This window comes from Myripristis murdjan, chromosome 13 (assembly GCF_902150065.1).
Source record: "Myripristis murdjan chromosome 13, fMyrMur1.1, whole genome shotgun sequence".
In the NCBI taxonomy this organism is placed as follows: Eukaryota; Metazoa; Chordata; class Actinopteri; order Holocentriformes; family Holocentridae; genus Myripristis; species Myripristis murdjan.
In genome coordinates, this window is record NC_043992.1 from 40,956,206 (window position 1) to 40,969,958 (window position 13,753).

The 13,753-nt window shown below is 46.4% G+C and overlaps 1 protein-coding gene across 1 annotated transcript; it reads left to right on the forward strand.

Moving 5' to 3' along the window:
- The first annotated feature begins 1,435 nt into the window (after window positions 1-1,435).
- On the forward strand, window positions 1,436-11,196 carry parlb (presenilin associated, rhomboid-like b). The gene is made up of 10 exons (XM_030066566.1): window positions 1,436-1,570; window positions 4,721-4,919; window positions 5,148-5,288; window positions 5,707-5,755; window positions 5,880-5,975; window positions 6,575-6,724; window positions 7,427-7,497; window positions 9,545-9,646; window positions 9,796-9,893; window positions 10,593-11,196. Exons 1-10 carry the CDS (start codon window positions 1,503-1,505, stop codon window positions 10,711-10,713), a joined length of 1,095 nt encoding a protein of 364 aa, XP_029922426.1. The 5' UTR covers window positions 1,436-1,502; the 3' UTR covers window positions 10,714-11,196.
- The last annotated feature ends 2,557 nt before the right edge of the window (window positions 11,197-13,753 follow it).

Here is a 13,753-nt window from a genome sequence, read left to right on the forward strand (position 1 = left end):
CTTCCAAAAGCGCATTGGTGAGGTCACACACTGATGTTGGTCGAGAAGGCCTCGACCAAGGTCTCCACTGCTCTAGAGGCCAGTGGTGGCGTGCTTTACACCATTGCATCCGACGCTTTGCATTGCACTTGGTGATGTGTGGCTTGGCTGCAGCTGCTCGGCCATGGAAACCCATTCCATGAAGCTCTCTGCGTATTGTACTTGGGCTAATCTGAAGGTCACATGAAGTTTGTAGCTCTGTAGCAATTGACTGTGCAGAAAGTCGGCGACCTCTTTGCACTATGCGCTTCAGCATCCGCTGACCCCTCTCCGTCACTTTACGTGGCCTACCACTTCGTGGCTGAGTTGCTGTTGTTCCCAAACGCTTCCATTTTGTTATAATAGAGCTGACAGTTGACTGTGGAATATTTAGGAGCGAGGAAATTTCACGACTGGATTTGTTGCACAGGTGGCATCCTATGACAGTTCCACGCTGGAATTCACTGAGCTCCTGAGAGCGGCCCATTCTTTCACAAATGTCTTGTTTCACAGTCTGCATGCCTGAGTGCTTGATTTTATACACCTGTGGCCAGGCCAAGTGATTAGGACACCTGATTCTGATCATTTGAATGGGTGAGCGAATACTTTTGGTAATATAGTGTATGTAGATATAGATATAGGTGTATGTATAGACATATAGGTATATAAACAATTTATTTTCCTGAGTGTATTTTTATCAGCTTTGTGTTGTAATGTCACTTGGTATTTGTTTTAAAAGCTTAAACAAGGACGTAGTAGTAGTAGTAATAGTAGTAGTAGTTCTTGTTCCTGAGGGTATGGGAAGAAGAGATGTGAAATACCTCTTAAGGATATTGCTCACGGCGGTATTAAAATGCATAACTGTCAGATGGTTAAAGCCAGATCCTCCTTCTTATAATGGGTGGATTCAGAAAATATGGGATATTTACCAGATGGAGCAAATCACATACTCATTAAGACTCCAAAAATCTGTCTTTATTAAACGATGGAAACCTGTCATAGCTCTGCTAATACAATAAGTCTGTGGCCTAACACTCCTGGCCTAGTAATGAGTACATTAGCACCTCACACCATGTCTTTTGATACCTAGAGTGGAATTTCTTTTTTATTCTCTCTCTCTCTCTCTCTTTCTATTATTATTATTATTATGCTCTCTTGCACAATTCTTGATTATAAGTGTTAAGATTATGTGCAGCTGTGAAAGGGGTAAAAAATGTAAATGAAGGGAAATGTATATGTCATGTTACCATTGTGGGAAAAAAAAATCAATAAAAATTAAATTAAAAAAAAAAAAAAAAAAAAAAAAAAAGCTGTTGCTGTTGCAGGAGAGCGTGCATCACTGTCACCGGAGCTGAACGTGCAGTACCTCCTGCGGCCTGTAGGGGTCTCTCTTTCCTTCCTACTGAGCGTCGCAGCCGCGGGTTGTTGACTCGACCCGGATGTGACGGGGCTGCCGGGGGTCGTGTGGGTCACCGGGCCGTAAGATGGCGTGGAGGAGCTGTTTGTTCCCTCTAAGCAGGGAGGTTTTACACGGCACCGCGAGAGGAAGCAGGTACGGACACCGGGCACAGCCGCCGCCCGCCTCACACGCACCGTGGGTCGGCCTGGCGCGGCCACGGCCCGCCGCTCGCTGGCGGAGCGGCTAGCGGAGCGAACAGACATTTGTCCCACATCATGTTTACTCAGGTTTAATAGGGCTAATTTTAAAGGGGTAACTTTAGTTAGAGATTCGTCCCTTGTTGTTGTTGTTGTTGTTGTTGTTGTTGTTGTTGTTGTTGTTGTTGTTGTTGTTTTTGGTCCCGCTCCTGTTTGCTGTGCGTTAAAACCTCCACAGCTGCTGCGGTGTCAGGGATTCACACTTTAGCCCTCCTCACATCATGTTAGCCCGCAGCTAGCAGTCGTCTCAGCTGCAGCTTCACCCCCTTACCATCTGCATATGAAACCTGACAACCTAAGGGATCGATCGATGTCCCACATGTCGTGCCTGGTCGGCAGTGAGGGGGATAAATGTCGCTTCAAAGTTTGGCTAAATGTCAGCGAGAGGAAACATCTGTCATGTCTGTTTCCAGCGGGGTCCTTTGACCTCTGACCTCCAGATGTGTGAATGAAAATGGGTTCTCGCCCCTACTGGCAAGAAATACATTTGTTAACAATGTATTTGGTAGGCAAGGCAAGGCAAGTTTATTTGTATAGCACATTTCAGCGACAAGGCAATTCAAAGTGCTTTACATAGAGCATAAAGGCATTAAAACAATATAAAAGCAACACAGGAAAACATACATAAAAACAATTAATAAAAAGAAGCTAAAAGGAGAATAAGATAGAACAGGAAGTTAAAAGTTACAGTGCATTATAAAATATTAAACCTTAATGTGGTTTAATGGAAGGCAGCGGCAAACAGAAAAGTCTTCAGCTGTGATTTAAAAGAAGTGAGAGTCGCAGCAGATCTACAGTTTTCTGGGAGTTTGTTCCAGATATGTGGAGCATAAAAACTAAACGCTGCTTCTCCATGTTTAGTTTTGACTCTGGGGACAGAAAGCAGACCTGTCCCAGACGACCTCAGAGGTCTGGATGGTTCATAATTTAGTTTAGTTAGTTAGTTAGTTAGTTAGTTAGATACTTTATTCATCCCAAAGGAAATTCACAGAATAATTTAGCAGTAGATCAGAGATGTATTTTGGCCCTAAACCATTTAGTGCTTTATAAACCAACAGCAATATCTTGAAGTCAATTCTTTGACACACAGGAAGCCAGTGTAAAGATCTGAGAACTGGAGTGATATGATCCACTTTCTTGGTCTTAATGAGGACTCGAGCAGCAGCATTCTGAATCAACAGCAGCTGTCTGATGGATTTTTTAGGGAGACCTGTGAAGACAGCATTACAGTAGTCAAGTCTACTGAAGATAAATGCATGGACAAGTTTTTCCAAATCCTGCTGAGACATAAGTCCTTTAATTCTTGATATATTCTTAAGGTGATAGTAGGCTGACTTTGTAACTGTCTTAATGTGGCTGTTGAAATTCAGGTCTGAGTCCATGACTAAACCAAGATTTCTGGCTTGGTTTGTGGTTTTTAACATTATTGACTGAAGCTGAGCGCTAACTTTTAATCTTTCTTCCTTGGCTCCAAAAACAATTAATTCAGTTTTGTCTTTTGTTTAACTGAAGGAAGTTCTGACACATCCAATTGTTGATTTGTTCAATGCACTTACTCAGTGCTTGTACTGGACCATAGTCCCCTGGTGTTATGGTTATGTAGATTTGTGTGTCGTCTGCATAACTGTGGTAGCATATTTTGTTGTTTTCCATAATCTGAGCTAGCGGGAGCATGTTAGTAGTAGTAGTAGTAGTATTCCTCTCAGATGTGATACTGTTTTCATGGGTGATATCCAGTTAGATAGACGGAACAATAATGACAAGAAACTTGCTTATAAACTTTTGGCAGCAAACAGAAAGCTGTCACAAGGAGATGGCTAAAACCAGACCCACCAACTATAGAAGAGTGGATAGAAATAATATGTGAAATTTATACTATTGAGCGACAGTCATTTCCCCTCAGGATCCAGAAAGAAAATTTTGACCTGATCTGGACCGAGTGGACTGAGCACATCAAACCAGTCAGATCAGATTTGAACTGACTTGATAATATGGTTGAAGAGATGTTGACACAATTAACGGATTTATGCACTAGACACAATAGGAAATGTAGGTATGGACATCAATAAGAAACGATGTGTATGTAAGTTTCTGTTTGATCTTCTTTTATGTAAGCATGTATGTGGATATGTAGATATGTGTGTGTGTGTAGGTATATATGTAGATATACATGTGTGTATGTATACGGGTGTGTGTATTCCTTACCATAGAGCTCTGGAAAACCATGGAATGAAGAGCTTCCCATGTTCGATTATATATAGTTAACTATGTCCTACTGTTTAAAAAAAAAAAAAAAAAAATACTTTGGGAGGGCAACATTTGGATAATTGAAGAAGGAAAAGTCTCAAACATATGTTCTGTGACTTTATCAATAGTACAGATGTAACTGTGTGAGATGATATGTAAGATTGTATTTGCCAAAAAAAAAAAAATAGAAAAAGGGTTCTCTGGGCAGCCACGGCTCTCCCCTCTGCAGACACGCCCACCTTCTGCTAATCCCATGCAGTTTGGGCCCCAAAGCCTGCAGTCCACATGTGTTCTTGTGGCCTGTTGTAAAATGGTGTGTGTGTGCAGACTGGGGCCTAAACAGTCTTGGAGCTGCATCAGTTGGCTTTGACTGGAAAAAAAACAAAAAAAAACAAGAGTGAGCTGAGACTAACTTTAGACCAGGACACAGCAGAACCTTTTCCTCCGGTATCTGTCCAACTCTCTAATCCTGGTTTGTGGATTAGCCTCCTGGACCTCAGTAAAACCAGGGCTCAGAGGTCCCACTCTTGTTTTTTTTTTTTTGTGTTGAAATGACTGAGAAACTGTTTTAAACAGAAAAACATACAAACAACCAAACAGTTTTGCTGTGCTGCAGCTTGATATTACAGTCGTTTAAATTCATTTGAATACTTTCTGAATGCACTGTGTCTGTCTGTCTATATGTGTATATAGAGAACAATGAGCATTGCTTTAGCTCGGCTGTTTTGCTCGAGCTGCAGGCGGAGGCTCGATCCACAAACAGCCGAACAGAGACTCTGTGCTGCCCGTCTCTCTGCAGGCTGAGCCTCAGCTTCCAGCAGCGATGTGGCTTCAGGAGAGCCGCTAAGAAGGCGGAGCTTAAGCGGGCAGAGGAGGAGGTGGCCCCGCCCCAGCCCGAGCCCAGCAGGGCCCCCCCGCCCCCCTGGGTCCCCCGGGACCCCCCCGGCCCCCCCAGATCCTTCGGCAGGCTGCTCAAACCGCTGCTGTTCACTGTCGGGGTAGGTCTGCCTGCTCCGTCGCCATGGTGACACAGGCTGTGATGTCATACGTCTGATAACGTGCTATTGGCTAAATGGAACTGCATTCAGCTGGGGCTCAGGGGCGCTGAGGCAGTTTAGGTTCAGGTCAAAGTGTGTGTGTGTGTGTGTGTGTGTGTGTGTGTGTGTGTGTGTGTGTTCAGTGCTGTGCTGTGGAGGGTGACGGGTCACATGCTAACTCCCCGTCAGTTTACAGGCTGCTCGTTCGGCTCGGCGGCGATCTGGCAGTACGAGTCTCTGAAGTCTCGAGTGCAGAGCTACTTCGACGAGGTGCGAGCTGATTGGCTGGAGAAGCTGCGTCCTCAGAAACAAGGAGACTTCCGCAAAGAGGTGAGCAGCAGAGCGCCTCAGTCTGACGTCTGTTTACGTTTGACTGTGAGCGTACGGCGGCGTGTTAAGGCCACTGGAGGGAGGAGAGGGGAGTAATGTAGAAAAAAAACTCAGATTTTCTCAGATTAAAATTGTAAATTTGCAAGAAAAAAAGCTTTTATGAGAAAAAAATACTGAAAATACTTTTTATTATATTTATATAATTTGCCAGTTTAATTTCACAGAATATCCAAGTTTTTTCCGTGTAAATTCACGACTTTAATCTCAAACATTCTGAGTTTTTTTGTCTTGGTATGACCTCCTCTCTCTGCTAGATGAACAGACAGACAGACAGACAGGTAGGCAGACAGACAGACGGATGCTCGATGGAGGGCACTGATGGTGTCATCTCGGCTCTGATTGGCTGTTTGTGTTCCAGATCAACCAATGGTGGAACAGCCTGAGCGAGGGCCAGCGGACGGTCTCAGGTCAGTTTGCAGCGCTGCGTTCAGGTGTCGGAGAGATTGTCCGACTAAACGGCGGCGCAGCAGCTCTGGGTTTCCTGGGCTTGGTCGTCACGCTGACCGCCTCCTGTCCGTCTGTTTTTCCCAGGGATCATTGTGGCGAACGCGCTGGTGTTCTGCTGCTGGAGAGTCCCGTCCCTGCAGCGCTCCATGGTCAAGTACTTCACCTCCAACCCGGCCTCCAGTGAGCCGCACACCGACTCTCACCCCCTTTCCTCCTGCTGAGCAGAGTCATCTGCTTGGTTTCAAAAACAAGAGAAAATGGAGCAAAGCAACTGAAGAAGAAATGACACAAAAATGTGCAAAAAAAACAAAAAAAAACAAAACAAATTAAAACAAAAACAAACAAGGAAATTACCTGAAATTAAGCAACCAAAAAAATCCTGGAAATAATTTATTTCCCTATTTTTACAGCAATGTCCCAGGCTGCTTTTTCTTGAAATCTTTTTCTAATTTCTTGCAAAAGTTCATGTCATTTATTGCTCTTTCGCCTGTGTTTTTGAAAGAAATCAAGCCGTTTGATTCGAGTTAGAGTGTGGCTGGATGCTATGTTGTAATTTCAACATCTTCTCACGTTGCTGCAAAAAAAAAAATATGATATGATTGATTATTTCCCACAGAGAAGCTCGTTAAATATCGACAAGTAACATCTTTTAATTACAGGGAGACTTTTAATGTGAAGGAAGGCAGGACGTTTACACAGTTTTGTTGTTGTTGTTTTCGTCGTGGTTGGTTTGTGACCCTGTGTGTGTGTGTGTGTGTGTGTGTGTGCGCGCGCTGCAGAGACGCTGTGCTTGCCCATGCTGCTGTCCACCTTCAGCCACTTCTCCTTCTTCCACATGGCGGCCAACATGTACGTCCTGTGGAGCTTCTCCAGCAGCATCGTGTCCATGCTGGGCCGCGAGCAGTTCATGGCCGTCTACCTGTCTGCAGGTACCGCGCTCCGCACCGCTCACACGAGCTGAGAGAAAACCCTCAACTGACAGGACAATAAAAACAAGGCCTCAGGAAGAACTGCAGACCAACTGAAGCGATGTTGTGCAGAGAACACAGTGATGTGTTTTGGTTTTTGTCAGATTGATCGAGCAGGACGAGGCTCTGGGGTTTATGGAGAAACATGAGGAAACTAGCACCAAAAAAACAAGGAAACTACCTGAAACCAAAAAAGTCCTGAAAATTGTAAATTGTAATACACATATATAGATATAGATAATGATATAGATAGAGAAAGATATAAGGTTATATATGTGTATATATAGATATACATATATACTGTAGATATACAGATTTTTTTGATCTGTGATTCTGGCGTCTGTGTTGTTTCACATTTCACAAGCAACAGGAAAGTGATTTCTCCTCTGTTGGTTGATGGATATGTGGATATATGTGTGTATATATTTATGAACTGAACCATCGACTCAAATTGCTTTAATTGTTCCAAAAAAGAAAAAATATTCTTAAATCAAACAACTAAATAGTGAATTGTGAGTCAAACCAAACCCATAAATCAGATCAGGTCAGGTCAGGTCAGGTGAGGTCAGGTCAGGTCAGGTCAGGTCAGGTCAGGTCAGGTGTGTAGCTCTCTCTCTCTCTGTTTGTTTGCACTGATCAGTTTCCTGTTGTTTCTGTTGTCAGGTGTGATTTCTACGTTTGTCAGTTATGTGTGTAAGACGGCCACGGGGAGGCTGGGCCCGTCGCTCGGAGCGGTGAGCAGCTCATCTCTGTTTGTTCTGTGTTTCCTCCTGAACTCTGAGCTCTGCCCTCTGAGCTCTGCCCTCTGAGCTCTGACCTCTGAGCTCTGCCCTCTGACCTCTGACCTCTGAGCTGTGTGTCAGAGAGGAGGCCAGCGGGCAGGAGGGGAGCGCTCACAGCTGCAGCATGAAACACTTCTGCCGTTTTTCCACGAGCACCTGCTCAGCTCGACTCGGCTCGACTCGGCTCGACTCGACTCGGCTCAGCTCGACTCGACTCAGCTCGACTCAGCTCGACTCAGCTCGACCCGACTCGACTCGGCTCGGCTCGACTCGACTCAGCTCGACTCAGCTCGACTCAGCTCGACTCGACTCAGCTCGACTCAGCTCGACTCGACTCGGCTCAGCTCGACTCGACTCAGCTCGACTCAGCTCGACCCGACTCAGCTCGACTCGACTCGACTCAGCTCGACTCAGCTCGACTCGACTCAGCTCGGCTCGACTCGACTCGACTCGGCTCGACTCGGCTCGACTCGGCTCGACTCGACTCGACTCGACTCAGCTCGACTCAGCTCGACCCGACTCAGCTCGACCCGACTCAGCTCGACTCGACTCGACTCAGCTCGACTCAGCTCGACTCGACTCGACTCGACTCGGCTCGACTCAGCTCGACTCGACTCGACTCGACTCAGCTCGACTCAGCTCGACTCAGCTCGACTCGACTCGACTCAGCTCGACTCGACTCGACTCAGCTCGACTCAGCTCGACTCAACTCGACTCGGCTCGACTCGGCTCGACTCGGCTCGGCTCGGCTCGACTCGACTCGGCTCGGTGTGTAAGCTTTCCCATCAGGTGGTGGTACCTGGTGCCAGGTACTGTTTTAGGACCTGCTCGGCTGTTCCAGTCGAGCCGAGTCGAGCCGAGGAGGTTCTCGTGGAAAAACGCCATCAGAGCTTCTCACAGCTGGAAAACAATGAGAACATGAAGCTGACTCTGTTTCACTGTTTGGCTCTCAGTGCTGTTGCTGCAATCTCTCTCTTGCTGTGTCTCAAATCGCGCACTTCTGCACTTACACTTAGTATTTTGAGTGCATAAGTGCGTTCACACTGGAAATACTAACAAAATACTAACAAAATTAAGTGCACTGTAAATGCCCGGATTTACACTCAAAACGGTCAAAAAGTTGAGTGTGGAACGATGGACTCTTCTCACCCTGACGGCACCACTGACCGGAAGCAGCTAGCTATAAAAGCTGAGTTTACTTTTTGTTTTACGACTGTTAATATGTCACTTTATTAAGTTTTAATTTTTTTCCAGGCGAGAAAGTAACTACGTAGATTCCAAACATGTGGTTAGTTTGTCCAAAGAACGCCTGTTCTGAAAATTGCTTCGACGTTTTCGGATAACTCTCAAGCTAGCGATTGTGCAAAGTGCAGTGACTTCCGGTTGTTTACAAAAATAAAAACCTAATACATTAGAAGCAGTGGTGATGCTTTTATTTTGAAGATAGGATGTGTACACGTCTACTTCTGGATAACTTTACCACCGAAAACCAAAGCCGGCCGCGGCTCCGGTCAGCATCAGGCGGGCCGGCCGCCGCTCCGGCTGGTACCGCGCCCACCCGGTCGGGTCTGCCGGATCTGACAGGTGAGCGGCCGGTGCCGCAGTCGTGGGATCGTCATTTCCGGTAAGTGCACAACGAGAAGTGCGCCAGTTGAGACACCCTTCACTGTCGAAATTCGTGCACTGTCAGCTAAGTGTACTTACAGACAGGGCACTAACGGAAGTGCACGATTTGAGACACAGCATCTGTCTGTCTCTCCCTCTCCCCCCCCCCCCCCCCCCCCCCCCCGTCTCTCTCTCTCTCTCTCTCTCTCTCTCTCTCTCTCTCTGACCTGATGATAGCACTACAGTTTATTCACAAAGCGCTGAAACTGTGAGAAATAAAGAAGTTTGAAATAAATGGTGATAATGCCACGCTGAGGTCATGCTGATGTCACCCTGTGTGTGTGTGTGTGTGTGTGTGTGTGTGTGTGTGCGTGTGTGTGTGTGTGTGTCTCAGTCAGGAGCCATCATGAGCGTCCTGGCTGCCGTCTGCACCAAAATGCCAGAAGCTAAACTGGCCATCATCTTCCTGCCCATGTACACCTTCACCGCCGGCAACGTGAGACAGGAACCTGTCTGTCTGTCTCTGTGTCTGTCTGTCTGTCTGTCTGTCTCTCTCTCCCTGTCTGCCTGTCTTCGTATCTGTCTGTCTCTCTGTATGTCTGTCAGCATCAGACTGACCCAGACTGCCTGTCTCTCTCTCCCCAGGCGCTGAAAGCCATCGTTGCCATGGATACCGCCGGCCTGGTGCTGGGATGGAAGTTCTTCGACCACGCCGCTCACCTGGGCGGAGCCTTGTTCGGCATGTACGTCTTTTCAGACAGACAGGCAGACAGACAGGCAGACAGACAGGCAGGCAGACAGACAGTCAGACAGGCAGACAGACAGACAGACAGGCAGACAGGCAGACAGACAGACAGACAGGCAGACAGACAGGCAGGCAGACAGACAGACAGGCAGGCAGGCAGACAGACAGGCAGACAGACAGGCAGGCAGACAGACAGACAGACAGACAGACAGGCAGGCAGGCAGGCAGGCAGGCAGGCAGACAGTCAGGCAGGCAGACAGGCAGGCAGCAGCCAGACAGACAGACAGACAGTCAGGCAGGCAGACAGGCAGGCAGGCAGGCAGGCAGGCAGGCAGACAGACAGACAGACAGACAGACAGGCAGGCAGGCAGGCAGGCAGGCAGGCAGGCAGGCAGGCAGGCAGGCAGGCAGACAGACAGGCAGGCAGGCAGGCAGGCAGGCAGGCAGGCAGGCAGGCAGGCAGGCAGGCAGACAGGCAGGCAGGCAGGCAGGCAGGCAGGCAGGCAGGCAGACAGGCAGGCAGGCAGGCAGGCAGACAGGCAGGCAGGCAGGCAGGCAGACAGACAGGCAGGCAGACAGGCAGGCAGACAGACAGGCAGGCAGGCAGGCAGACAGACAGACAGACAGACAGACAGGTGCTGCTGCTGCCGGTTTGTTCTCCTTTACCCATCATGCTCTCTGTTCCCCTGTCCCACAGCTGGTACGTCCTGTTCGGCCACGAGCTCATCTGGAAGAACCGGGAGCCCTTCGTCAAAGTTTGGCACGACCTGCGGACCCGGCGGCCGGGCGGGGGGGGCAACGGGGGAGGCTCCATGTAGGCCCGCCCGCACGGGACCGACGGGGGCGGGGGGGCAACACTCAGAGTAAAAACAAACAAACAAACAAACATCAGGAGCCACAGGACAGACTGGACTCCGCCCCCCCCCAGCTCACACAGGCAGCCGCCGCGAGCCCAAACGCCCCCCCGCCCCGCCCCACCCCGGCTCGCCCGGCACCAGGTACCCGTCTGCAGCGTGAGCCCTCGGGCCGGGCCGCCGTCCTCTGGCGGCCATGTTGGAGGTCCTCACCTGAGCGTCTGGGCCTCAGCGCTCAGAGCCGGCCGCCGTCTGAGCCGATCACCTGATCTCAGACCCGTCTGATCGGAGAACACAGAACCCTGAGAACGTAGAGACGACTCTTCAGTCATTTTAGGCCAAAACTGGGGTCAACCCAGGACAAACTGCAAGAGAAGCTCCTCAGTTTGTCCTGAGTGAGGGGAAAAAAGTCCCAAGGAATCCCATTGGTGGAAAGTTTTGAAAATCACCTCTATATGACCATATAAAACCAAAAAACACTGTTTTTAACACACAGGGGAAAGGGGTTCAACATTTGACTTTCAGATATCACTATAAAAATTCACAAGTTGATTACACACACAAAGACAAGAAAAAAAGTCAATTACAAGTTCTTTGAATTATTCTGCATTATCTGATTTGATATGCGCTAATAAGGAATATAAGGAATAAATGCCAGAACAGATATTACTATATATATAGTAACCTTTTAATTCACTGTTTTAATATCTGTGATAAAAAAAACACCGATATATAGGTTACTATATAGTTACTATATAGTATATAGGTTACTATATAGTAACCTTTACATGCATATGTAAACAGAATAATTCAAAGAACTTGTAATTGACTTTTTTTCTTGTCTTTGTGTGTGTAATCAACTTGTGAATTTTTATAGTGATATCTGAAAGTCAAATGTTGAACCCCTTTCCCCTGTGTGTTAAAAGGCTGTTTTTGGTATTATATGGTCATACAGAGGTGATTTTCAAAACTTTCCACCAATGGGATTCCTTGGGACTTTTCCTCACTCAGGACAAACTGAGGATACAGAATCAGTCGAGTTTGCTTCTCTTGCAGTTTGTCCTCGGGTTTTTTTCATAAAATGACTGGACTACTTCAGCAGCTAGCGTTAACATATTAACATTAACATGATTAGCCTGCGTGTACACTTGTTTAGCCAGCAGAGCAGGCTGCTGATGGAAGTGCAGGTCCTGTGTCAGGATGAGTGTGGTGTCAGGCGCGGCTCAGGTGCTGCTTCCAGGCTGATGCACCTGGGAAAAGAGGTTTGCAGTACCTGGTTCTGCACCGTGTTGGCTACACCTGCAGGTCGGCTGAACAGGTTTATTCCTGGGATACGAGACGCTGGAGTCGGCCTTTTACAGCCTAAAAGCTCCAGAGAGCTGAAGCTGTTTAGTTTTCACCCGGTGGGACACGGAGGCTGAGAAACACCCAGAATGCAAAGCTGGTCGTCTGTTCTTCTGCTGCGTTTGTATCTTGGTGGCACTTTTAATCACAGCCACAAAAAAAAAAACAAAAAAAAAAACCAATGTCTGTTGTGTTACGGCGGTCCTCAGTTTGAACTCTTTTTGTTTTGCGTCTTCATCTGCTTGTAGCGCCCGACGTGTTCATGTGTACAGCAGCCGTCATTTTAAAAGGATTTCTTATATCAACCAAATAAAATGTTTATTTAAATTTAAAGATGACTGGAAGAATCTGTGTGTCGTGCCGGTCAGCCTGCAGGACGATGGCTGAGAAAGCAAACTCACCGTTTACCAAATTAAATCTGTAAATGAATGGGGAAAAAAATCAGATATTCTGTGAGATTAAAATGGTAAATTTATGAGAAAAAAAGCTGGAAAACTGAGATTATAAAGTCACAAATTTGAAAAAAAAAAATCTGAGTCCTGAATTTATGAGGAAAAAACTCATTTTTATTATTATTTTATTTATATTATTTTGATTTTTTTCATTGTTATTTTTTGCTAGTTTTCTAGTAATTTTATTGTTTTTTTTTCTTTCTTTTTTTTTTTTTTTTTACTTTTATTTATTTATTTATTTAATTTTTATTTTATTTTACTGTTTTGCTATTTTTCTGTTAATTTTACCGGATTTTTCAAAGTCCAGATGCTGATGATAATGTTGTGACTCGGGGCTCAAATCACCAGGATTTTGGTCTTACTAAATCCCATAGTTCAAGAAAAAAAATATTCATATGTATATGTAAACATATATAACATATATATTCAAGTTTTTTTCTTGTAAATTTACCGCTTTAATCTCAAAGAATATCCTAGATTTTTCCTCACAAATTTAGCAGTTTGGAAATTCTGAGTTTTTTTTTTTTTTTTTTTTCTGGGAATATCACCTCTTCTCCCCTGGTTCTACAGTGGCCCTAACACACACCGTCATAGTCTGGACAGGGAGATGCTCCACCTGCAGGGGGCGCCACAGAGGCTCAGACTGGGCTAAACAGAAACTCAGCTCTGTAAATGTGTGTAAATGTGCTGCTCTGTCAGTGTGTGTGCACACACAGCAGCAGCCGGAAAACAGAAGCTACTGTCTGTAGAGTCTGAAGTCCAGTAACTGACACACACACACACACAGAGGGCTACAGTGTGATAACAACCTATCTGTTGCTCTCCTCAGTGAAAACACACACGTCACTCTTCCTTTGTTCAACCCAAACACACGTTCCTCTGGCAGTGCCGGTGCTGCCACCTCCAATCCAACGAGCTTCACACACACACACACACACACACACACACACACACACACACACAGACAAAAACACAGCAAAGGGACAAGATTTACGATTCAGGAGTGCAAATGTACAGGCGGGCCACACAAGAGATACCAGAGTTAAATGTTAACCTGTGCAGCTTAAATCAAGTGGAAAAACAAAAAGCTCTGGAGGCTGACTGTGAGTGACCGGAGGCCGGCGTGAGGATTTTACAGCTGGTGTGATGTGGTCACATTTCCTAATTTTGGTGAACAAACTGTAGCTGCCAAAGAGCTTTTGCTGAAA